General features: G+C 42.8%; 2 protein-coding genes and 2 pseudogenes across 5 annotated transcripts; 1 reads left to right on the forward strand and 3 right to left on the reverse strand.

Annotated features, from left to right (window-relative positions):
• Positions 1–102: 102 nt before the first annotated feature.
• Positions 103–5,978, reverse strand: LOC133913259 (CBS domain-containing protein CBSX3, mitochondrial-like). 3 transcript variants are annotated; one of them, XM_062356363.1, is made up of 7 exons: positions 5,832–5,970; positions 2,427–2,539; positions 2,071–2,334; positions 1,887–1,968; positions 809–882; positions 603–663; positions 103–511 (listed from the first exon to the last, which is right to left on the reverse strand). In XM_062356363.1, exons 3-7 carry the CDS (start codon positions 2,326–2,328, stop codon positions 369–371), a joined length of 618 nt encoding a protein of 205 aa, XP_062212347.1. In that variant the 5' UTR covers positions 2,329–2,334; positions 2,427–2,539; positions 5,832–5,970; the 3' UTR covers positions 103–368. The 3 variants fall into 3 exon arrangements, with proteins under 3 accessions (XP_062212347.1, XP_062212345.1, XP_062212346.1); XM_062356361.1 differs by lacking the exon at positions 2,427–2,539 and having other exon boundaries at positions 5,832–5,978; XM_062356362.1 differs by lacking the exon at positions 2,427–2,539 and having other exon boundaries at positions 2,071–2,331; positions 5,832–5,975.
• A 3,887-nt stretch (positions 5,979–9,865) lies between these two features.
• On the reverse strand, positions 9,866–12,766 carry LOC133910758 (E3 ubiquitin-protein ligase HOS1-like; annotated as a pseudogene).
• A 1,045-nt stretch (positions 12,767–13,811) lies between these two features.
• On the forward strand, positions 13,812–19,688 carry LOC133911238 (cyclin-H1-1-like; annotated as a pseudogene).
• Positions 19,689–20,240: 552 nt separating this feature from the next.
• LOC133913260 (inositol 3-kinase-like) lies at positions 20,241–23,419 on the reverse strand. 2 transcript variants are annotated; one of them, XM_062356365.1, is made up of 2 exons: positions 22,325–23,419; positions 20,241–20,656 (listed from the first exon to the last, which is right to left on the reverse strand). In XM_062356365.1, the coding sequence occupies exons 1-2, from the start codon at positions 23,258–23,260 to the stop codon at positions 20,459–20,461; spliced, it is 1,134 nt and encodes a 377-aa protein (XP_062212349.1). In that variant the 5' UTR covers positions 23,261–23,419; the 3' UTR covers positions 20,241–20,458. The 2 variants fall into 2 exon arrangements, with proteins under 2 accessions (XP_062212349.1, XP_062212348.1); XM_062356364.1 differs by having other exon boundaries at positions 22,361–23,406.
• Positions 23,420–26,121: the final 2,702 nt, after the last annotated feature.

Here is a 26,121-nt window from a genome sequence, read left to right on the forward strand (position 1 = left end):
TGCCTTCTCTTCAGTCTATAAACAACAGCAGCAAGCCCCATGTACCCATCAATACGGTCTGACGCTATCACAGATTCATTCACAACAGCAGGCACCCTGAAATGAACATCCTTCAAAGACAGCACACGGCGCCACGCTTTTATTTCAGGTGTTTCCACCATCAGATGGTCTCTGCGCCCAGCACCAGGCGCATGTCAGGCGCGCACCGTGACGATATACACATACAGCACGCGGAAAAGGAAACCTTGCGCAAATTAACATCATTGTCCATGAAAACACGGCCTATTCGTCATCATCATCGTTCCGAGTAATTTGATTTGATTTCAAAGGCAGACATCACTGGGAGCAGTAGCACAGCTGCAGGCGTCCTAGTAGCCCCCCTGGATGTAGGCGTTGAGCCGGTTCAGCTCCTCCCTGTGCTCGGTGACCACTGCACGGACGACGTCTCCGATGGAGACCATCCCCAGCATTCCCGAGCCGTCGATCACAGGGATGTGTCTGATACGGTTCTCTGCACGAAGCAATCGGCCATCGGCGCAACAGGTCATGAGCAATCCCAGCGCTTTCAAGAATTCTAGTATTGCATGACAGAAGATGCGTACCTGTCATCAGCTGCATTGCTTGCAGGACTTTGGTATCAGGCTTCACCGTGATCAGCTTGTTCTGTCAACATGATGCTTCATCAATTAAGTTCTGTCCAAACAGCCTTTTCATACTTGTGACCACCGACTAGAGGTCTTGTACTAATAATATTCTAGGTATCGTGCAAAAAAAAAAAAAAAAAACAGCGTAATAAAAGGGAAAATACCTCTTCAGTCATGATGTCTCCAACTTTAGTTGACTTGGAAGATCTTCCCTGCACTATGATTTTCCGGAGATAATCTGAAAAAGGCAAGTGTCAAATGTTAGTTACACGGTACAATTATCTTATGTATCATTCTTTCTTAAAAGCTTATCATGCTTCCTGTTCTGTTTTCAGACTTTATATCTGTTAAGTATTGGACATTCATGTGCAAGACGTAATACATCGAATAGCGCGATAGGATATTTTGTACATGAAAAAAAGTCATGTGAATGATGTCCCTGAAGTTGGGCCAACTCGAAAACCATCCACAAATAATTTTACACTGATTTATGGAATTCAATGTAAATTGGTGACTATGATTATGCCATGTAAGACAATGTGTTTCACTTCATACCAGCATGTGGCAGATAATTTGCATGTTCTTGATGTATCAATAACAAATTACTCTGAAGACTCTTTGAATGCCAAAAAAACTACAATGCACAACTGAAGCAAAAAAAAAAAAAAAAAACCCTGGAGTTATACAGTGACAACCTTGCCGTAGATCTCTTAATACCTTCCTTTCTGATCCATCGTTTAGGTTTCTTTTCACTATTAAGGGAAGTACAGTAACATGGTTTTCCATCTACTGATACTTTCCAGTTTTTTTTTTAAAAAAAAAGGAAAGGGCAAGATCTAAGCAATAGTTTCTATCTTATAAATTTTTACTCACCAAGTTCTCAAATAATTGACAATTGGAAGTCATAATTTTCACAAAATATGACTAGACCTCTAACATCTGAAGCACAATGGAGTAAAAGAAAGTAAACGTTAGGGTGATATTCTAGGAAAATATGCATTGAGAATAGTGAATCAAGTATATGAGAACAGAACTTTTGGTCAAGGGTGACGATTAATTGAACATAGAGGTGGTAGCATATGATTCTGTATTTTTCTACCATACCCACGGCTTAGATTTCACGTGAAAAAAAGCACCCACGGCTTAGATTTCACGTGAAAAAAAGCACCCACGGCTTAGATTTCACGTGAAAAAAAGCACCCACGGCTTAGATCCCAATGAGTACAGAAAGTCGTTCATTACCTCTCTCAGTGACAATGCCAGCAATTGCTTTATTCTGTCCAGGTTTAACGACCACCAAAGCTCCCACGTTGTGTTGTGTCATCTGGAAAAAGGAGTTTCTTTAAGGTAAGGAAAAATATTTTTATCATTTGAGGCATAACCATTGCCTACAAAAGAGCTAATATGATCATCAGGAAACACATACCGATTTGACAGCATCATAGACACTGTCCTCTGTGGTGCACCAGAGCCAAGATCCATCAGCACTCTTCCCTTTAGACTTCAAGACATCTGCTACAGTGGCAGTTTCAAATCCACCATCCTCTAGGCGAGCAGATGAAACTGACATGAAGCGAGAAAAGGCAGCAGGAAGCATTGCTGGTTTGGGAGCACTGATGTGTTGTAGAACAGCGGATTTAAGCACACTGCCATGTGACCTGATGGCTTGCACTGCCCGTTGCATTTTCTTCTGCATCAGATCATAAATCAAGAGCAGCAATCACTTCATTTTGAACTATAAAGGATTTAAATTATGATTTAAGATGTATCAAATCAATTTACTTGCTGCCTTAAGAGCTCAGCTTTTGAATAATGCTTTGAACCAATATCTCACACACAAGATGTTCAGCAGAGTCCACGATAACCAACATGAGTCCCAAAATTTTTAGCCAGTACTGTAAATTGGTTTCCAAGAAAACTAGCTCTTTGTCACAAATGGGACACACTGTTTAGAAAGCTAGAGATGAGTAAAAAAAAAGATAAGCAAAGGACAGATGTGAAAGATGGTGCATCTCACAATTACCTAGTTCATGAAATGCATCAACTCATGTGTTGCATAGCAGAAAAAACAGAAATGGAGAGATATGAACATGACATCTACATTAAAGTATTTTTTTACCAACATATATCATTAATTTGTCAAGCAGTTTACCTTCCCAGAACTAGGGCAAGAACTCCGGTGCAAAGCAAAAACAGAGCCCAGGGAAATGAGCTATGATAAGCGCTTGATCTTACTCAACAATGACATGAACATGACATCTACATTAAAAATAAGGTTGTTGCCATACAAAACATAGGGACTAGCTCATGACCATGACATGGTCTACACAGAGAATTGGAAGCAACAAGAATGATTGGATAAGTTCAAGCATTTCATCGTTTAATGTAGACATCGCGCAGTTCCAGATAAAGAAAGAAATCCTATCTCAATCCTACTGGGAAACTCTATCTCAGTCTTACTGGGAAGTGGGAACAGAATACCAAAGGGCAGCTAGTTTCAATGAGCTGCCGCAATGAAAGTGATGTTTAACCTATCACTTTGTTCTCTGACCGGTAAGTAATGGAAGAAGAAAACAAGTTGCACACAAAAAAATCGTTTAATCACCAATAGAACCAAGACCTCAGCTTGCTAGTGATATGGCAACATGCCATATTCTATTCTCTCTCAAAAAAGAAAACATGCCATATTCTACCTATCAATCAGAATCCATGCTGAAATAGTTTTAGGAAACCGCTACCAATATATCCAGCTACACGAAGTAAGGTTGTGAGACGTCATCTTTAGACACCTTTGGCAGGCCTGTATTCGGATAATCAGAGTCCAGCCCACTAACAGATTACAAGAATAGCATGGATCGTGTCCATGAACCATGACATTCGATTCGGTTTGATGTCACAATCAAACCGATAAGGCGATAAGGAATCACCAACACACGGAGAATCCAACTAATACCGTCTCCACTCAGGACACTGCTCCATGACATTCGATTTGGGTTTATCAAATCACTACAGATGCGAGAATCAAACGAACAAACGACTCGTAAACTGCATAACTAGATGCCACACGCCGGTCTTGGAGAAAATTTTGAACCAAACAGAGTTTTCCTTTTAACTTGTAAAGCTGAAAAGAAAGGTTTAAAACGAACTAAATGGAGAAGCCCTCACCAAGACAAAACCGAATTCTCCAACTCCAAGCGACAAGAACAAAAAATTGCAAACGAAAAGGAATAAAAATCGTGTAGTTTCGAAAGAAAAAGAGGGTAAACTTGTGCATCTCTTTGTCAGAGTCTTTCAAAACAAACACAATCTCCATCTAGTGAAAGAAGAAAGAAGAATCAAGCAGCCTATCTGTCGGTGGATAAACACCGCAAGCGGGGATCCTGAGGGACCCGCTTTGAGATTCGGCAGGGAAGCTGATTCTGGATCTACCTCGTACGTGGGGTTAATGCAAATGTATAAGATCTAGGCGGGACGGATTCGTCGGCTAATAGGAGTAAATGCGCAAGTGATTTAGACAGATTCAGACCACACGGAGGTGTAATACCCTACTCCTGTGTGTCCTCCTGTGTGTCTAGTGTGTTATTAATACTCTTGGAATGCCTTTCTCTGGATCTCTGTGTTACAAGGTTTTTTTGTCTATCTTTCAAGTCTTGAGCTCCGGTCTTCAAGTGCCGGTCTCTCTGAACTTGCTGAACTTCTAACTTAGCTTGTTCAACCTTGCTTCTAGCTTCTTCACCTGTTCTAACTTAGCTTGTTCAACCTTGCTTCTAGCTTCTTCACCTGTTGAACCTGTCTTTCTACAAAGTGCTCCCTACTTTTATCCTATCGGGGGAGGCTTGACGTGCCCAGATCAGGAGCACAAGTTTCCGTAAGCTATAGATAGAAAACAACAATTTTAGGTCTACAGTTTGATGTTACAGGGACTGAAAATGCGTCCTTGGACGGTCCCGTCGGTCTTTACACCCCAACTTTAGCAGGTGCAGGGGGAACCACCGTCCAGCCGCTGAATATCCCCGCATGCCCGTCCGGTCAGAGTGGGTCTGACGCGACAGGGCGACAGGCGATACGCCTCGAGCCCATCGACGATATCTTCAAGCCATCTTCCTTTATGGACCTCGCAGGGTGACGTGCGATGGGACCCGTCACATTAATTGTCCCCGCGCCTTCCTGTCAAGCGGTGGCAGGAACTGACGCACTCAGTACGACAGGCGTGGGGAGAGTGGTTAGATGTGACCGGCCACGCTCCCCCTTAAATGCAGCATCGGGTTTTCCACCGATTGACACCTCACCGTGGAGCCCTTGCGGGGTCCACCGACAAGAGGCTTCCCACGTCTCCGGGGAACTCTGGGTACTCTGTTCTTGGTCCCAAGCACCCCCTCTCGGATCTAACTCTTCTCAGATCCTCGGGGAACTCTGGATACTCGGAGACCAACTGTCCTTAGCCCTGAGCACCCTCTCCCGAACTTAGCTTTTCTCGGGTCCTCAGGGAACTCTGGGTACTCGGAGACCAACTGTTTTTAGCCCCAAACACCCCCTCCTGAACTTGGTTCTTCTCGGGTCTTCAGGAAACTCTGGGTGCTCAAAGACCAACTGTTCTTGGCCCCGAGCACCCCTTCCGGATCTGATTTTTCTCGAACCCTCGAAGAGATGATCCCAAGGGATGACACCACGTGGCAATGTGTTGTCCTATCCTCGGGACTCGGGAACCCCGGTTCCCAGATCACCGACACTATCAGTCTATGTGTATTAACAAAGATACCAAACGGAAGGTAACAATACGATGCCGCAGCTGACAGCCAAACAGGCAAAAGCAACGAAAATGGTGAAAAGGAACAGAGAAATCAAGAAAGCATGGTCTTTCACTCCTTTTCTCTCATTTGATAGTGGTGTTTCTAATGAAAAAATCCCCAAAATTCCTCTTCTTTTGCTACCTAGCCGGCGAGTAGAGTTGCTCGCATTCCTTCACGTACTCAAGAGGAACAGACCAGATCGTGTAGAAATCAAGAAAAAGAACACTCTTTTCAGAAACATCAAGAAAAAGAACACTCTTTTCAGCTCAGTCCAAGAAAGCAAAGCAAAACCTAGACGCACAGCGGCAATGCGGCATCACGTCTTCAGATCAGCCAGTTCACGATTCAAGATATCACTGATCCATTTAACTTAGCAGGGGAAGGAAGGTGGCTTTACCTGCTCGAACCGAAGCTCCGCAGTGGCGAGTTGGGAGGGGAGAGGAAGACGATGGACACTCGTTACGTTGTGAGGCGAGGGTGGGGGTGATGAGCGCTAATTAAAGCGACATCTCTCTCTCTCTCTCTGCGAGTGGGGGTGGTGAAGTCATGTGCCGTCGGTCTTATCCACACAGCCCTGTCTGCTCTTTTTCTTTCATTTCTTTTTAGTGCCAGTTGAAGGCAAAATGAACACAACTCCCTTTGAGTTGAAGGGTTACACTTACACAGCACGCATAGTTGATTTAGTCCCTATTTGTCCTGGTAATGTGTATTATGGATTATAGATTCTGTAGATAAATGATTAATTCTGAAAGTGTATTTTATAAATATATGTCTGAATTATAACACAATATACAATCTATTTAATATGAATTTCTATAATCTATAATTCAGAATTTAGATAAAACAAACAGTACTTATACCATTGGTGCTGGACTCTTGTGCCCCGAAGAGGCCACCATGTCTTCTGGATCTTGCAGTGGATGGTACTCGCCATATGTAGTGTTTTTCTTCTTCTTTGAGATCGGGTTCCATTCGAACCTGGGATTTTTCCATGGACTACTCGGGATTGAGTTGTTTTGAATCGAATTATTCCAAAACTCATGAAGATTCATGTGTTTTAAATAATCCCTTGGACTACGGAGGCCACTAAGCTCGTGGGGGTAAACAGTGATTAGATAGTTTCGCACCAGTTTGATGGAGTTAGGCATAATTTCTGACCATCCGAACATGCAAGACTGTACGAATTTAGAAATTAGGGACCACTTCCTTTTTGCGGGCCAGGCACCATTTCACTTGCAACAAACCATTAGTGAATTAGCCAAGTTCAACTGGTCACCAACCATGCTTGCCTTTCTTCATTACGTGCATCACACACAAGGGCCGGAAGCGTTTCCATTTTCCAAAAGAAATGCTTAGCTCGTGCACCAAAGCGTAAAAGAAATCACACTCTGAAGCGCTCGCCGGGGCGTGCAAAACCAGGAAGGAGTTCCCGAAGGAATAACAGGGCCACCAACGGTTGCTCAACTCGTAGCCCAACAGATCCCGGTACTAACAAAATAAATTAATGATTTGTCATCAAAAATAAGTATATACTACTATACACTCGACTGAAATAGTGCGATTCTTTACTCGACCGTGTGAACACGTGCATTGCCACTGGGTTAGGATTGCTGGGTTAGGGGAGGGGGTTTCTGGTGGGCCCTAATGGCCAACGAGAATAGAAATTCGGGGGAGGGTGGTCGGCCAGGCAGAGGAGGTGGGTGCAGGGGTAGCACGGCGAGGCGGTGGGGACACCGCCGGTCACGGGCGAGCGACAGAAGCCTGATAGGCCAAACCGGGGTGGGGGTGTCTCAACTAATGGGTTAGCACGGCAGGGGCGATGGAGGCGGACCTGGCGACGGGGGCGGTGAAGGCAGACCTAGCGACAGGGACGATCGGAGGAGGGTGGGACACAGGAGCGAGCGCATGAGAGATAGAACGTGATTGAATTGGTTCGGTCGAGAGGTTGAAGAAGAGTCAAAGGTCTGATCTCGATCCAGCGGTTACTGTGCATCGAAGAAAATCAAAAATTCAGTTGACTGAATTTTAATGTGATATTTAAAAATATTGACTACTTTATTAAGATACTACTTATGTTAATAAAATATGAAACTATCTAAATCAATAATTGTGGATCAGAGTGTGATAAATAAACAAACCCAATTTTTAGCCGTTGCAAAAAATCATAGCCGCATGTGCCAAGAATTAGAGGGGGAAGCAATAGAAGCCAAGGAGCAAGGAAGGATGCATCGGGAGGGGCGAGCACCGGCGGTCAGGTGGGTCAGCGTCACGGGCACACGTAAACAAAAGACGCGTCGCCGTCCCGATGCCTCGCCGGCTCGAGAGGAGGAGAGGGACCGGCAGGATGGATCATGGAGCCACGGAGCGGGGGGATGGCTAGTGAGTTGTGACCCGCGGCTCCTGAGTCCTGACTCCTGACTGCCTGTTTGCGTGTCGCTGGGCGTCGAAAATATCTTGGCCACCGGCGGCTGTATTGGATTGGATTGGGTGGGCCGTGGCACGGATTCCCTCGGATTATTGCTTGCATCTCTGTGCTTGAACCAAGTTCCTCGTGTCGCTGTGTCAGTCTTACCGCGAATCGTATAGCAGGGCCGCCGGCTGCGCTCTCACCGCGAACCAGATAGGTTTCACTCTCAGTTGACCCCTCTCACTATGCCCTCCAGTGCAGTTCCTCCGACCCACACGCGACATGAGTCATGAATCACACGTCCCCGGTAACGACGTTTCGCACCGAACCGCACGTGATGGGGGCAGCACGGAGCGGCGCGGCAACACTTGGTGACTTGGTGTCACGTCCAAACGCGTCGCGCGGACGGCACTGCGCGTGGCGGCGCGCGAGCGCGGTACGAAGCGCCAATGCTGATTCGCACGCGCGCTGCGTCGCTGGCGCCCCCTCGACAGGCCCAAAATTTTCATTTTTGGAAAAAAAAATTGAAAACATTTGTTTGAGCAAATTTTTCTCATTAACTTTTTCAAAAAATTTGCCCTCAAAACTTTTCGAGATAACTTTTTTGGAAAATTGTTCGAAAAACTAATTTGAAAAACTTTTTAAAAAATAGAAAGAAGCGGGAGAATTTTTTTCCAAAAACTAAAAGTTGGAGGGGCTATCCAAAAAGTTGCTACTTTGCCTTCTGAGGCGTGCGTGGAATAGCAATGTTCGGTACGAAACCGTAGGCTACGCGGTTGCGAGCGCATACGATGCCAGACTGCTCGCGCGCTCGAGCTGTGGACCGCGCTACCATTAGCAGCAGACGCACGTCGCGAGGACGAGGTGCCGATGCTTCACGTTGCAGACGGACGGACAGCGGCACACTGGCACGGTCGCCAAGGTAGCGTGAGTGCGCTGTCCCACACCGCCTTCAATGTGGGCACAAATGTTTACATGGAGTCTTTGTTGTAAGATGCATTTTATTTTTTAAAAAAAAATAAATTTTATAAATTTTGATCAATAATTAGACAAATTATATATATAGTATATTAAAATTTATTTTAATATATTTTTATTTCAAAGTATTTTTAATATAATATTAGTTTTATAGTAATTGATACCATATTATAAGATAAATTAACTATTAAAATTTACTTTTAATAATTTTTTAAAATAAAATATGTCTTACATTATTAGATGGAGAGAACATTAACTGAGCCCGCAACAAATTGTACCTGGAGGAGTATGTGTATATACTATAGCACTATTTATGCTATAGCACTATTTTTTTGCCCCCCGCACACAGCAAAGGGAAAAAACATCGTTTTCAGAGTTTAATGTTCAGACCAAACCAATTGTACAAATCAAACTAAACTTTCAGGTACCATTTGAGTGTCTTTTTGGTTGGCAGCAAACACAAGGGGCAAAAATCAAAATCCTTTGTCAGCATGATGAGGGACAGTACAGCAGCAGCCCATAGTATGGTCGGTGAGGTACTTACAAAAGCCAGCAGCCCAGCACACAGAAAGAAACGATAATACAACCGCATCATCAAATGCAGGTGATCAGCACATCAAAAGGATAACGACTCTTTGTCCAGCCTTAATATTTCAGGTATCGCTCAAAAAAACATTTGAGGCAGGTAGGTAGGCCTGCAGTCGATGGCATCGTATGCACCATGTCCTTTTCAGTGGCTAGACCGGATGCAATTCGTTCTGTCGCGTTCCAAGTCCCCATACCTCTATCATTTGTCACCTACAAACTGCGGTTTTGTTTCCGAAGCCTCCATCGGTTTTGCAAGCGTGGATCCAAAGTCTCCATCGGTTTTTGCAACGCTTCATCAGGAGTCCGCAACATATTATTTATTTTTCTGCCATAATGATCCTATAAATGCGTTGTGTTGTAATGGTCCTAGAAATTTTGGATGCGAAGACGTGCGCCATCAGCTATGAAATGAGCATATGATTATTGCACTTGCGCCTAATGCGCTGAAACATCATGCATGTATTTAGTAGAAACGGAGAATTATACAATCTATCTGAATGCAACATGGCTATGCAACAGTACATGAGGTGATACTTTTTTGCACCAAAAAAAACATGAGGTGATACTTTTTTCCTCAAAACAAATTACTGTTACATTTAGGGGATAACAACTGTGAAGATATTCAAAGGAATCGACCCCTGCGAATGATTGAAATCCCTGAGGATGAGGATCTATCATCTTCTAGAAAATCTCGGTCGCCTTCTGGTACCAAGAGAAACTCCACTCTCCATGTTTGTTGTTTTCTCGTCTTCATCTTCGCTAGACTCGTCAGACTCAGATCTCCACCTTGACCCACCTTTGCCGGCTGCTGCTTCATCAACTGAGGATCTCTTGCTAAAGCTACAGAGGGTAAAAACATATTTAGTTGTTTTGAAACATTTCATTCACCATATCATAACAATTCCACAATGATCACTGGATCCAGATGGAGGTTATGGTCAGCCTTCAAAAAACTTGTTTGGTAGCCTTTCATAGGTGTATCACCAGAACTCAAGTTGAAATACATAGGAAGTGAATCATGATCAGCAAGTTTATTATGGACTCTCGCCATTCTGGTCACAGAGGGGAATATACCTCCTGCAGTCGATCTCATATTGGATGTAGGTGTTCCCTGGGGAACTGACCTGGATTGTAGAATAGATGGAACCTTTCTGCCAAACTCTGAGCGGCTGCTTAATCAGGCCACCAGAATTAGTCAATGCATTGATACTTTTTGAGTGGAGGCTTGACTTATTTTGAAGAATAGGGGTGAAAGATGAGCTCAACTCGATGGCAGGATTTTGTAATTTAACCACAAGACTAACTGGAGAAGATATTTGAGCAGTTCGAGCAAATTTACTTTGTTCTCCACTGTTGATGGCTTTCACATTCTCCCTCTGGACCTCTGGAAGCATCTCAAGGCATTTAGCCTGTACAACAAATAAAAAGAAATCAAAGCACTGCATACTATTTCAAAGACAGATGATGAATCCATAATAAGTTAATTAATAACTTGAACATTAATCAGTAGCAAAAATTTAGACATGGAGCTTACGACTTAACACAGTGTCATAAGCTTAAAACCCTCACAAAGAGAGTGTTATCCTACTTTTCTCGGATATGTTTATGCCCATAGTGACGATAAACTCAAATCTCTCTTTCTACTAAGACGCTCAGCCTTATGAGGCTGGGAAGAAGCCAGTAAGTAATTAAGAGAACGGTATTCCCCAGAGTACTTGCAGAAGGAATTGTGATACAGCAACTATGTCCAATGGGCAATGGGGTTGTATTTGGAAGTGATCACAAACGTTGTGATGTCTTGGTTAAATTATGTGTTATTATGTTCACAGTTCAGATCATTTGTTTTAACATCTCTGGAGTAAAATATTTTTTATCTACTAACTTTATTTGTTTCACACCCAAAGTTCTTTTTAAAAAGAAATAGAGAAAATGTTATGGTATGCTTCCTAACATCAAGTGTCAACCTCTTCTGATATGTTATGAAGAGAAAAATTACAAGTCAATTAGATGTTCATAATGAAGAAGAATGAAAGGGTAGTACTTACAACCAAAATTTCCCTCCGCTGAGCAATTGTTCTGATTTTCGATGCGGTCTCTTCACTAGCACTTTCCAATTTCTTTTGCTCAAATCTCTGAAGACTACGATCAACCTCATATGCCTCCAAATATCGATAATGCTAAAAGAACAGGCAAAAATAAAGAGAAACTATTAAGCTATTTATGTGCCAGCATGATTCCTTGATGAAAAGGAAAGCCGCTAATAGAGGTAAAAGATCGAAATTATAATGAACATTTTCTTTTAAAGTTTTAAGCAAATGCAGATTGCTTTAAAAATTAAAATTTTAGTAGAGAATGGGAAGACCTTCATCACAAAGCATGATAACAAATGAAGAAAACTTGTATGAGGTAGGAAAAATCTTGAGCAAACAGAGATATATCCAGCTAGGCATTGCTGCTTTGAATCCTTACTGTTATATTTGTAACTTCAATGTCTGAAAGATGTGCATGTCATATGAAACAAATGCAGTAAATCACTATAGATGAGCGATGACCCAAATGAGCCCGACAATTCCATGACACCAGGATATCCTAAAGCTATAGTTTCAGTTAAAAATTTCCTGAGGACTCTTGATCTGGTATTAATGACGAGGAAAATGCAAGAATATAGAATATTTACCCGAAGGTAGAAAACAACAAGCAGACTACTACATGGCTCCGTGGGCGTTTCACGAGCACAATCAGAGAGGTACTTGTGAAGATGTTTCTCTTCCTCAGAATCCCAGGGCAGATGAATCATTTGATCAGCCAAGTTCCTTTCAACGCAGATACTATAAAACTCAGTCATCATCACCTCGACATGAAAAATCCAAGAGCTTCTGAGTGCATCCTCAACATGTGTCATATCTGCTGATCTTTGCTCTTTTACCCTAGAGCAGTAGCTCCTATGATACATAAATGCTTCTGTTAGATGGCCGTATTCAATTCTTACCCGAACTGCAGTCACTGCCTCACTAAGAGATGACATGCCATCTTTCTCAATGTTCGCGGTAGCAGAGAAGCTATCATGCCCTGTGCACTTTAGCACAGCCAGTGCCATATCAGGTCTGTGACGTTCCAAAAGAACTTGTGCTATCTTTGGATGTGTTTCCTGGCTAGAGATCTTTGGAAGAATAGAGCATGCCTCCTTCACAGAAAGTACAGGCGCATCACAAATGTAAGATAACTAAAACAAAATCAACGAAAAGTTAAATGAATAAGCAGGACTGTGTTTGGATATACAAATAAGACTCGGGCTCTGAAGTCAATGATACCATGAATGGGAAAGAGAGAAACTCCAGTAGGTTTTGCAAACAAAACATTGTTCTACAGCAGCACGTAACAAAAACTACAATAAAATGTGTTTAGGTAAGTGCAGGCAGCGGCTAAAGGAACTGTTGCAACACAAGTACACAAACACAATACACATGTGATCCTTTTGATTACTGTGCTCATTAAGTACTGTGAAAAACATACTTTTTAAGCGAATTATTAAATTAATTGACAATTCTAACATGCATTCATTTTGGGTTATAGCAGCAGTTGCAAGAATATTAAGCACTAGATTATATGGTAAAAAAGTAAGTTTCTTTGTAATACTCAATTTGTATGCATTTTTATAATTTCATGTGATATTCTTCTTTTAACTCAATTTGAATTCAAACATATATAAAACTAGGGCTGAAAATAATTTTAGAAATTATTCTATCATATAAAAAAATATTAGTGAATTATTCCAGATTTTTGAGAATTTATTTGATGCCATAACAATTACTAGAAGTTATAAAAGTAAACTTTTTTTAGAAGTTTAGTTTAAATTATAACAGTCTTTTTAGTGAATGCAATTAAAATGAGTTACATATAGATTATGGAACACGTAAAAAAATTCTAAATTTTTTAAGCAATAGAAGAACACTATTTTTAAAAAAAGATATGAGGGAAAATTGAACGTTGAGTAGAGTTTATCATTGAGGCACTGTTTATGACGGGGGCTACCCGCCGTCTCAATAAGCGGTAAGGCCTAACCGTTCAATAAAAGAGCGGTAAGACCTGATTGTCTCAGTATGCTTATCGTCTCAGATGGCGGTAGACACTTATTATTATAAAAATTTTCATCTGAAATCTATTTATTTAATTATTTAAGTTAGAAAATGTAAAAAAAAAAACTCATGTTCCCCCTCCCCCACCGCAAAACCACCCCCGTTTCCTTGCGACACCTACTCCCCGGCGCTCGCTGCTCGTCGCACCCAAACAGCGCCCTAGTATTGTGTCATCCCATCCAGAGACATCCGCTCCAGGTGGTGGGCGTCCCGCTGTACTCGCCCCTTGATCGGCTTTGGGAGACTGTGAGGGAGGAGGAGCTCAAAGATGTCGGATTTCCGGACCTCCACGCACCGGGAGAGGTGGATCTTCCAGCCGCACGATCTGGTGATCCCTTCCTCTCCGCCCCTAGCGTTCGGTGTTTGCTTGGCTCTGCTTTGGCACGAGTGCTATCCTCTTCTAAGTTTCTGACCACGGTATCACGCCCCTAGAGTGTACTTTACAGATGGGGAGGTGGGAGACGGCGAACCAGCGGGCCACAGGAGACTCTCGCGCAGGTTGGGTTGGGTTCCCCGGCCACCGTCGCCGAGTTTATTTGTTCAGAAGTTGATATTATTAGCTAATGGATTGGACATTGGTGCTCATTGGTCCTCTCGTGCTCCCTGTGAAGTATGGGACGACGCGGTTGAAGGTGGACCCTGTCGACGGCTTGCTCTCCTACCCAAAGCCTGCCCCAGATCATGGTAAGTGCCATTTGTTGGTTTTGAACTTACTTGTTTGTCTATATGCGCAATGAGTGGCGCTCCAAATTTGTGTCTCTGGGTTTGGTTCACTCCAAAGTTTTGCGCTTTCATTGTTTGGCAACTTGCATTTAGTCATGTTAGTGCTGATTGTTGTTGTTTTTTATAATAAAAAAATCAGTTGAAGAAAGGTCGGATGTAAGGCCAACTCTAAACATGGCCAAATGGGCCGTTCGTGCCGGCCCGGCACGAGCCCAACTCGGCACGGCCCGACTACGGCACGGCCCAAACGGCCCATCTACAGTAACGGGCCGTGCCGTGCTGGCCCGCGTACCTTCCCCTCGGCCCACGACATGGCCCGTCTGTGACCGGGTCGTGCTGTGCCGTGCCAGCCCAGGCACGATTTTGGCCCGACGGCCCGACGGGCCGAAATAGATAAAAAAAATGAAAAAATACATAAAAAATATATAGAAAATAGATAAAAATATAAAAAATAGATAAAAAATATTTAAAAATAGATAAAAAAAATATTTAAAAATAGCTAAAAAATTAAAAATATAAATAAAAAAATAGAAAATAGTGCCGGACCGTGCCGGGCCGTGCCGTGCCGGCCCGTTGTGCCGCGCGCTCGGCCTAGGCACGGCCCGTGGCGTCGTGCCGTGCCGGCCCGGCCCGTCGGTAATCGAGCCGTGCCGTGCCTGGGCCGTGCCTACAGTGCCGTGCCTTGGGCCGGCCCAGTAGGCACGGCCCATTTGGACGTCTTTACCAACTCCAACTGATTCTTCAAATTTACGTTCTACTGTAGTATCTCCAATGCTACAGTACTTTTGCGGATTCCAACACTACAGTACTTTTGCGTTCTACTGTAGTATCTCCAACAGATCCCTACCCAGTGCTACAGTGCGCTACAGCGTGCTACATCCGCAATACTGCAGTACTGTTCACGGAGGCCCATGGTTACTGTAGCAATACTGTAGACAAGACTAACAGTGGGTTCGGAAGAAGGAAAATAGTAGTAGAATGTAAGAAATAGGGTAGCTGTTGGAGATGAAAAAGTAAAAAATGCTGTAATAGTGATAGGAGATACTGTAATAGTATTTTTATGAATAAAAATTTACGGTAGCTGTTGAAGATGGCCTAAAGCCTCTGTCTTAGGAAGAGTAGCAATTGACACGGGTATTTTACGAGCAGAAGATTCAAGAAGTATGTGCAGCATTCAAGTTCCCTCACAAAATACAGGTAAAGGATCCCTTTTTCGAGATAACACCTTTGTTAGCTTGTAGTTTTGTGCTAACAGATTGTTATTGGCTTTGCAGGCTACTGCGATAATGTATTCAAGAGATTCTATCTACAATGGTCTGTAATGGAGCATCATCCAAAGCATATTATGTAAGCAGCAGCAAAAAATAAATATGGTTCTACAGTCGAGAACGTACAGATTGATTTCTGGTGTACTCATATTTAGCTAAGATAAGCATATTATGTGAAGAGTGATGTGTGTGTTTTGATAAAAAAGTATGAACGTGTGTTGCGTCTTGTTCCCGTTCTATGCCAATACAATCAAGGTTTTACCTGATTGCATTTAGTATTTTGTCAGTAAATTCCAAGTTAGCTAACTTTTGTTTGACAGGTTAACATGTGTATATGCTTCTTGCAACGTGGAAGAAAATCATGTTTCTGCTGAAGAACTTGGTAAAGGAATTCAGCAGGCCACCAGATCATTCTAAATAATGAGATGATTCTTCTTAAGGTATGTCATTTCCACATTTTGTTTTGTTAGCGTCTCCAAGCAACCAGAATATGACTTCAAGTTTCTTGTTGGCTTCCAGTCCTTAGACTTTGATCTCATCGCATATGCTCCGTATCGATCTGTTGAAGGGTTTACCGATGACCTGGAGGTAAGTTTCATGTATTTGTTCTGTACTGCAAATCAAGAAGTTCAACTTCTCGTGTTGCTCTGTTTAGGAGTTCCATGGCATTCAGTGTCATATATTCATCACAGTTGACAGTCAGCTTATTCTATTGTAGTCTTCATTGTCTAATGCCATTTCTTTTTGTATGAAAGATTTCTGCAGGGCAGGTAATGGTGCATTCTAACGTTTGAAGGTAGCGTTTGCTATATTTATTTTTTTCTGACATGTTCAAATGGCACTAGCTTAGGTAAACTGTGTTCATCTGCACAATGTTTCCTACGAGCCACTTGCATCATCGCAGTGTCGTACAAATGCCAGAAATCAATATAGAAATTGAGAATCATTGACACTTATTTGGTATGGTAATTCTACAGGGTTGATAGTACTAGGGGTGTTACCAGTACCAAGATTGTAACATTAATTATCATGTTTAGAAATTTAGAATTAGTTAAAATACTGCCAAGTTAATAATTCTGCATGTGACAAGGGCAAAGATTTAGTTATCTTGGTTACAATTTTTGTATTTTATATGTAGCGATCGAAACATTGATGCAATAATGGATGGATCTAGATGGGAAAATTGAGTTGGATGCCAAGGATGTACACACTACAGAAAACACAAAATGTGGAAGCTATTTATATACTCTTTATTATGGCACTGTAGTTCTTCTGAATATTAGCTTCTATCATTTCCTTTCAGTAAAGCACATCATTTTAATATCATCTTTTCAGTAAAAATGCACCATTTTAAAAAGATAATCCAGCCATCTATGAGACGAGGAATAGTGTGAATTTCCGATCTGGGTTAGATACTGTAAATGCTCTCTCATTTTATTCCTTACATGGAAATAAGCAAAATAGTTATGACATTACAAAATGCTTAAGTTGTACAGCCTTCGTGCTTACCCCTCATTTGCTTACAGGAGTTGCATCAAACCGTGATGTCCCAGGTTGACAAAATGATGTTGACTGATGGACCTCTTCTATACTCTGGACAGGTAACCTCAAGCTAAATCTTGTTATTAACGGTATTGAGAACGTGCTGATAGCACGGTGATATGTCACTTAATTGTGGTGCTACCAACCAGACTCGAACCCCGGTTCTCATAAAAAAAGGTGTCTCGCTGTGTGTCACTTTTCAATGTAGTCATGGGTGGCCGTGAAGTCGCTTTCAGTGATGCCCTTAGATGACCGGTTTTCGATGCCTTTTCTCGACCTTTAAAAGTAATGCCATGGGTTATCTTTCCCCATAGATCAAATTTTTTTTTACTAATGGTATCATTACAATTTCATAAATTTACTGCTTTGGTTTTGTATCTGATTGAGAAAGCGTGCTACATGCATACTTGTCAAGCTTAGCTTACTGAAACTTCCAAGTTTCAACCGATCTCTTTTGTGATCTCATTAGATACCGTGTTTCAATTTTTGCAGTTGGCTTTGGCTGCTTTGCACAAGTCCAATGATGTTCACAGGGTCCTCAATTTTGAAAGGTTATGAGCATTTTATCTGGATTATTATCACTAACATATGTCAGGGTTTTGTGATTCATCATGCAGTTGCTTTCTTTCTATTTATTTACTGTTCACTAAATTCACAGATACTTAGAAAGTATCTTTTCAAGGCAGCATTCTGATTGTCCGGTCGAACAGTTTGTTCAGTCAATCAATGTAATCAATTACTTGGTAAGGATTTTTGCCTGGCTTGGGGCAATATAATTTAGTTTAATCGTATAATAACCTATTACCAAGAAAAGTACTTACATCATGCTTCACTAGACTAGTATGGTCGAAACCATGATAGTTTATTTGAACATGTGTAAATGCTCAGAAAGTTGTTGATAATCTATTGACCGGATACCCACAGCATGAAACTGTGGAACTCCCCGTGCTGTAGAATCAGATGGATCTGCTGACGTTTAAATGCTGATGGATCTGCTGCCACCACTAGTAAAGACTAGAACTTTCATGTGGCCACTTTATAAAAGAGAATTCAAAATGGTAAAGAAAAGGCTTGCTGGAGCCAAATACTGAACAATTAAGAGTGCAAACTTCTATGTAGGCGGCAACGTAGAGGACACCAGATAAAGTTTTTTTTTTTTTACCAAATTTCAATATTCAGCGCCCATATGGTGTTGCTTTACCATGCTGTGGTATCTTGTTAAGTACAGGAAGGTTTACGTATTCGAGTAAAATATTTCTGGTTTGACTTTTGACTCTAAAATAGATGTGTACAATTTGTTATTCTATGTAGAAATAGCAAAGTAAAACGTTTCTAAAAGGTGCAACAATGCTCAACCTTGGGTACCATCTCTACCGTGGGGCAGTGCGGAGAAATTTTGTTTTTGCACTAAATGGGGCCTTTCTTTTTTTCATTCTTAGGTTCACCTTTTGACTTTTGTGTCCCATAATGAAATGCTTTTGACTCATACAAGAGCAAAGCCCCACTGACCATTGTATTGTAAAACTTACACTAGGGCCCATAGTGTAGGAAACTTAAAACTGTGGCAACCTTAGGGCTTAGGGCACTCATAGATGAGCTCAAGCCCTAAAAATTACAATCCATCTGTCATTTATATGGTAGGAAGTATAGAAAACTCTTCTGATATGCCACTTCTGCACTTTATTTTGGTAACCACATGGATGTCAGGTTCTATGCTTTATTACATTATTATTTATCATTTCGATAGCTATTATACCTTTGTCATTCCCTTTGTATATGTTGAGTACTTTTCCAGGTTGACCAGATCAAAATACCTACTGTTAAGGACATGAGGCATGTTGACCGCAAAGTGAAACATTGTTTGGATCCAAGCTCACATGATGAGTAGGCTCTCTCATTTCTACGTTTTCTATCGTTATTGTTACCCACCATACTCATCCCCTTTTTGTTATTCGGGCATCTCTACAGGCATAAGAAAAAAGAGAAGAAGTCAAAGCACAAATCGAAACGGTCATCAACTGATGAGCACCTTGCACCACCAACTCACATGTTTGACCATGTTCCATTCGATTCTTTTTTTCTGAGCACCTTTTGTACAGTGACAGCTAGAAAGCGTATGGTTGATCAGTGGTTTCGTGTAAGAATCAGTTCTAAAGACGTGATGGTAAGGACTTGTCCTTCCCTATCTAGTGTGTTATTTGCTTTGTCTGCTACCAAGTTAACATGCGCAATAGCTCCAGTTTACTCAGGCTCACCAAAAGATCCAAACTGTATTGTGGTTGCTCCATCCAGCACAGAAGCATGCTGAGCTTCTGTCCTGACCTTATGAGATAATTATACCTGAGGACAAGCAATTCTGTGACGAGGCGTGCCAATGGGTGCTGTAGTTTCTGTAATTTATTCCTTGCTACAAGGGAAGAATTGCGGCAAGAAACAATGAAGAGTTGTAACATTGAATATCTATTGCGTCAGCCAAGAGACTTACTAACTACTTGAGTTTCTTCTTTGCGATCGTACACTCCAAGATGATCTGCCTGTACACTTCGGAGAAAAATGATCTGTCTGAGCGATTGTGAGTCTGAATTGAGTACGTGAGTACCTTAGGCTACCTCCAGCAGCAGGATCGGCAAACGTATCCCTGTGCTGTGGTCTTTGCCGATCCAGCCAATCTGTATCAATCTCCAGCGGCATCCGTTTTGCCTGCTACAGGGGAGCGGGAGAGGAGAGAGGGACTGTATTTTTGCGGGGAAAAGGAGGAGGTTGTATTACTGTGCACAGCAGATGACCGTGGGTTCGAGGAGAGATCAAAATTAATAAAAGGCATGAAATAGAGTAACAACTGGAAATGAAAAAAATAGAAGATACTGTAATAGTGTTAGAGAATGTTGTAATAGTGTTATAGAAGATGATTTTTTTAATTATTTATTAGAGATAGTCTTACGATGACACCAAAGACGTCGACATTATGAAAATTTAGCTGTGGTTTCTGCTTATCCTGTTTCGACAACCAGATGGTTAGAAGAGAATTCAGCTTGTACCCCAATGAACTTTAGTTAGACTAATTTAGACGCGCGTTTGCCGTCCCAGCTCACTCCCGACAGCTTTTCTTGTTTTCAGTAAGGGCAAAAGTCAACATGGGTTGAGTAAAAGGCTAACCGCACGTATGCTTCAAAACTCATAAGAGCAAATTGATTCAACATAGCACATCGGGATGCGTACAAGCGGCACAACGCAGCTGATCGGTTCTCATTTTCTCGTCAGCTATTACAGACATAGTGTATGCACAACTTCTCTCCATTTGTTGGCTACGTATTTACACAGATCCCAATGTGAAATCTGGGTAGCACTTCAGCATTATTTTGCCAAAAACTTAACTGTGAAGTCAGTTCCTATGTGAACAAATATCTCCATTGCCGTTTGCCGGATCAATTTGCTGCTGCTCAGACATGAGCCTTGCCACTTCGTGGAGAGATGCGTGCAACTCATCGTGCATATTTGACCTCTCGAAGGTAAAAGCAGCGCCGTTTATACATGTACTAGATCGTTTTATTGCCTTATCCTCGAGTATTTCTTTAACAGCCTGCAACCAATCGAAATAAATAAAAGATCATTAACATTCCGCAGAAGCGAAACAATGAGTTGCCCAATTATAATTACACTGGGAGCAATAATATATGAGATATGCCCCCTATTAAGAATATGAAAATGCTACATGGGGGTTATAATGATTCAACTGTTGAACAACAAGGAGGTAAACATATAGATAATAACTCTTACTGTTAGACCAAAAATCAAGATTGTTAACGGAAACTGGAAACACATTCAAAGGCTACTATGTTGGGGATCCAAAGGAAAACCATCTCGAGGAAAATATGAATGTGACAACTGATAAGTCGATCAATGGTCCTCAACAAAAGGAGAGATGACAATATCGTGGATGTAAGAATATGCTCTTCTAGCCAACCAAGTCACAAAGCAACCTAAATCACCATCCACATAAATCGAATGTGAAGTATGCATATATCTTTGACCTATCATCAACATACCCCCCCCCCCTCCCTTCTCGTCGAAAGCTAATAAGCCTAGTGCTTCTCACTGTTTGGAATATGTGGAAGGAGCGGAACAGACGTATCTTTGAGGAAAGCACAAGTCCCTGGAAGCTCTCCGCTCTCTCATCAAGGCCGAGTTTAACACTTGGGTGCTTGTTCGTGCGAGATAGGTAGACTCGCGTGTTGTACAACCTGTATAGTATAGTGCTGTTTCTTTCTTTGTTTTTTCGTTTCCTACTCCAGGGTCCTTGCACCTTGTCTTTTTCTCTCCTTCTAATGGATGAACAAGCAGCTCTCCTGCTTTTCGTCAAAGATAAATGCTAATGCTAACCACAAAATAGATTTTCCAGACATACCGTAAATAGAAAGATCACAAACTAATGGAGTGGAATCTTCGCAGTAGACATATACCCACTGTTCTGTTTCTTATTAGTGAGGGGTAACTTCTACTCCTATAGTTCCACTAAACACATTCCTTTATTTGCCAACAAACATCATCATGTTTGTTGATGGCTGCTTGCGGTTTGAAGGGTTGGCAATTACCTTCCAAACCAAATCTTTCACATGTTAACTATCCTAAACGATTGCATATCGTTCAGCGCTTTACAATATCAGCAGAAGTTTGCCTTCAAAGTTTCAAACCAAATCTTTCATGCTCATGTCAAACTGATCACGTCTCTCAAATCTTGCCTAGCAATCACATATTGCTCAAGCAGAAACCTAAATCACCTGGGAGTGACATTGATGGAAATTTGTGTGCCACTTTGAGGCGGCATACAGATGTAACTTGTTAAGGGTCTGATTGTTTAAACTTCTATTTTTGGCTTTTCTGAAAAATTGTATTTTTGGCTTGGCTGAAAAGCTGTTTTTGGATTTTAGTTGTTGGTTTTTATAACATTTTTTAGCTTTTCCGCATACCACTTCTCAGAAAAACTACTCTCAGTTAGCTTCTCAGCTTATAATTTATTTCATTAGAAACAAGCTTTTATCTTCTACGAAAGTCACTTTTCAGCAAGTCCGTTTCTTTTAGCTTTTGGCTTCTAAGCAGGCTAAAACAAACAAACCCTAAAGCTACAATTTTGCCTCTCATACGTGGCGCATTTAGCAAATTGGCCAATGACTATTGATCAGCAGTCAACCGAATGATTCTTCCCAATTTGAGTATTCATGGAACTCAAAGAAGTACAAATCGTGCAAACCTGCAACATCTTGGGATGGAAGGTGGGGACGCCGACCTGCGAGACGGCTGCGGCGCCAAAGAAGTTCCCCAGCAGCGCGGCGTCCGTCGCCGACAACCCCCACAACAGCCCGGCTGCGAAACCGGCGAGAAAGCTGTCTCCAGCGCCGGTGGGGTCCACCTGCACGGCGGGGAACGGCGCCACGCGCGCCTCCCCACCGTCCCAGTACAGCCGACACCCATCCCTCCCCTCCGTCACGATCACGCAGCACCGCCGCCTCGCCGTCTCCACCCCCACGTACGGCGCCTCCTCCGACGACGCCTTGAGGAACGCCACCCGCGGGAGAAGCCGCGCGTACGGCGTCCCTTCAAGAGCCACGTGGCGGACGGCGCCGTTGCCGTCGAACGCCCGGATCAGCGCCTGCACATCCACGAGCACCGCGCGGCAGAGCCGTATCATCCGCTCGAGCGTCTCCGGCAGCACCTCCCCGGCGACGCCGACGGCGAGGCCGTAGGCGAAGCGTCGATCGGGGAGGTCGGCGGGGTAGATCGGGTCGCAGGCGCGCACGCGCCGGAGCTCCCGGTCGGGGGCGTGGGCCGAGGCGGCGGCGTCGGAGAACTGGGCGTGGAAGGAGGTGGTGGGCGACGCGCAGAGCAGCGGCGGGTGCCGCGCGGGCGCCGGCGCGGAGACGTACGCGAAGTCGTGCCCCACCTTGGACACCACAACGAAGGGCGCCTCCTCGTCCTCCTCCGCCCGAGGCGACGCGGCGTCGAGCACATTGGACACGAAGGCCGCGGCCCCGCCGAGAGTCTTCCCCACCACGCGCCCGCCCCGGAGCAGCACGTCGTGGCAGTAGCTCCCCACCACGAGGCCCTCAAGCGCGCTGGGCGCCCCCTTCATCCACTGCTCCTCCTCCTGCTGATCCTCCGTGCCGTCGGGCCCCACCGCGAGCGGCATCGCGGCGGCGGCGGCGACGGGGGGCGGCGCCACGGTGCGAGAGGGAGAGGGAGCCGTGGTGGTGCGCGCGGTGGTCTCTGGGTGGTGAGGGAGAGGAGCCGCGACTGCATCGTGGGGGGAGGTGCGACGGAGTCGGGGGAATAAAAGCGCGGGGATGGGAAGGGTGGATGCCGGGAGGCTACAAGGGAGGCTTTACAGATGCCGTGCGGCGGGACACGTGTGAGCTGGTGCGGCGGTGGTGGCCGCTGACGCCGCCCGGTGCGTTGGAGTTTGGAATCGAATCTGGACAGGGATTAAACTTCAGCGAAATTTCTTGAATTTTGTGAATTTTAAGGGAAAACGAAATATCTAATTTTTAGAGTTTTCTTCATAGAGCAGATGAGTAAAAATAACTGAAATTTAATAAAATTTTATGAATTTTGATCTTTTCACCGATGAAAAAATTATAAAACGAAATTAAAATCTCTATCTACCTAGATCGTTGGGCGTACCCGTGCCCTGTGGGGAGTCGGAACTCAGGCTCTAGACTCTAGAGTGGCATGACATGCTCACCGGTTTGATTCGCCGGCTGCCAGCAGCCAGCGTAATGCATTGCGTTCATGGTTGTGTTCCAGGGAGCAGGGTTTACGATGTACTGTTTGTTTTGCTGCATTCATTCGGTGGCTTCTATCTTAATGACAGAAATGTTGCAAGTCTTCAGCCCGTCAAAATATTTGGGTTTCAATCAATTTAGTAGCTAAGCGATGGTTCAATAAATTTGGCGGTAACAATGTAGGTTGAAGTATGGAAGCTTGTATGGCTATCATGTGGGTCAAAGCCACTCCATCCTATTTGATGTTAAAAGGTGGAGCAAAGTGATAATGCTTGAGCTAAAATCTTGTGCAAGGTGGAACAACAAATGTCAAAAGATAGTGCATGTGGCAACATGGTTCGAAAGCCTGGTATTATGGAGTACAAGTCACACATTTAGATTTTAGTTTTTTTAGATTTATATCATTATAAATATCATGGTTTTGAAATATATCACACACTTTCGGTATTTGAAAAGATGTAATTATAAATATAGTAAAATTGGATCCATTCTATTATCTTAGTCTCCAGTCAAATTTGGTAATAGTATGATCTAATTTTAAGAGATTTGTAATAATATAGATCTAATTTTAAAAGATTCATTATGATATGGATCTAATTTTAGAAAATTTATAATGACATCTTTCCAAATACTAAAAATGTAGTGACATATTTTAAAATCATGATATTTATAATGACATAAATGTAAAAAACCTTAGATTTTAGACTTGTGGATGGTGGCTTGTACAACATAATGTGAACAAACTTTGCTACAAGTAACTGTTCAACCGGTGACTATGATGCTCAAATCGAATTTTCATTGATGTAAACGACCAAATCTGATTTGAGATTTGATGACACTTACAACAATTATGGCGTAAACCAGAATTTTTTATAATATTATTTTATTGAAAAATTACAAAAATAATAGCTAAATTTATAATATTGAATGAATAGGTACATGGGCACGTGGAGTGCTGACTAGTAACATGTCGGCATTTCACGTGCCGATAGCCTATGTGGCAGTGGATCCAGGGGTCTGTCGGCATGTATGTGGTACAGAAAAGTCATGTTGGCATTCTGTGTGCCGACAGGCCTTCGGTAGACACTGATATGGTTGTCGGTATATGTGATAGCCGTCCGGATTGTCGGTATCCCAAGTGCCTATAGACCTGTCGGCAAACAGCGTGCCGACATATGGCCTTTTTTGTTGTTTTTTATTAATATTCTTTTTTAATTTGGAAAGAATCATGTGTTTATTGAGGCACAGGCAGAGCAAAACTCAGTGTACATCCATATCTTTGGGTTAGGCATATGTCGGCACTAAACAATATCGCTTATAATATTGAAATGTTATATTGCACAAAGAAGTACATGCCATACGCCGACTTTAACAACGATAGTGGCATGTTTAGTATATTTTTCATTACATCTTATACATGTACCGATGACAAATCTAAGATGAATTAGGGAATTTAAAGAAGCCACATACAGAAAGTAACAGCGATATTGGCATGCACGGTATAATCATGAAAGTAACATAGATATGTAGCGATTTTAAACCTATCATGCCTTAGAGAATTGAAACTAGCCGATTACTACTGACACTTTACTGAGTGCAACGTGGATACTTTCCCTTCCTCGCCACCACAGGTCCAGCTTCAGGAGCCCAACGTGCTCTCTCGCGCTTCCACTCCTTATCTGCCTCACGCGCCTCCGCTTTTGAGGCGGTTCTGCTCCTCTCTCCTCTTCAGTTCCCCTCCTGGAAGCGTTTGCAGGTCGTCTCTCCCCTCTCGTCGGTTTCCATTTTATAGAATTGTCTCCATACTACCCAGTGTTGTGTGTGCATGAGAAATATGCCTGCTTCACTCTACTCAATATCGATCCATTGTATGAAGTCACATAGTGGTGGTGGAGACTAGCAAAGGAGGAAAAAAAATCATAAGTGGTAAACGATAGAATAGTTATGCTTTAGTTTTGAAATATGTGAGAACCTGGCTACTGTAGCCACCACGAATGCTGCCCTTCAGTGAGTCATACTCGTAGTTAGAGCACATGAAGAACTTCCTGCCATAGGTGTTTGAGAAGTCATTGGATGTCCTAACCCTACATAGGTCTCCACACCAGCACATTGGAACTTTGACCCCATAAGGCAAAAGATCTGATATTGACTTCTTCGGGCGAGGATCAGAGGCTATTTTGGTAAGAGGAGAAGGATTTGGTTTGTTTGGACAAGTTGCCTCCTGGGCTGCTATTTATATAGAAAACCAGTGCTAGTTCATGGACTGAGT

This window comes from Phragmites australis, chromosome 3 (assembly GCF_958298935.1).
Source record: "Phragmites australis chromosome 3, lpPhrAust1.1, whole genome shotgun sequence".
In the NCBI taxonomy this organism is placed as follows: domain Eukaryota; kingdom Viridiplantae; phylum Streptophyta; class Magnoliopsida; order Poales; family Poaceae; genus Phragmites; species Phragmites australis.

What these genes read in the sequence shown, in the direction of transcription:
- LOC133913259 (XM_062356361.1), bottom strand. Translation starts at nt 2,328, where the DNA reads ATGCAACGGGCAGTGCAAGCCATCAGGTCACATGGCAGTGTGCTTAAA. An exon ending in TCTATGATGCTGTCAAATCG is followed by an intron (nt 1,969 to 2,070) that starts GTATGTGTTTCC and finishes TCCTTTTTCCAG; the next exon opens with ATGACACAACACAACGTGGG. An exon ending in GAGACATCATGACTGAAGAG is followed by an intron (nt 664 to 808) that starts GTATTTTCCCTT and finishes TCATGTTGACAG; the next exon opens with AACAAGCTGATCACGGTGAA.
- LOC133913260 (XM_062356365.1), bottom strand. Translation starts at nt 23,260, where the DNA reads ATGCCGCTCGCGGTGGGGCCCGACGGCACGGAGGATCAGCAGGAGGAG. An exon ending in TCCATCCCAAGATGTTGCAG is followed by an intron (nt 20,657 to 22,324) that starts GTTTGCACGATT and finishes GATTGGTTGCAG; the next exon opens with GCTGTTAAAGAAATACTCGA.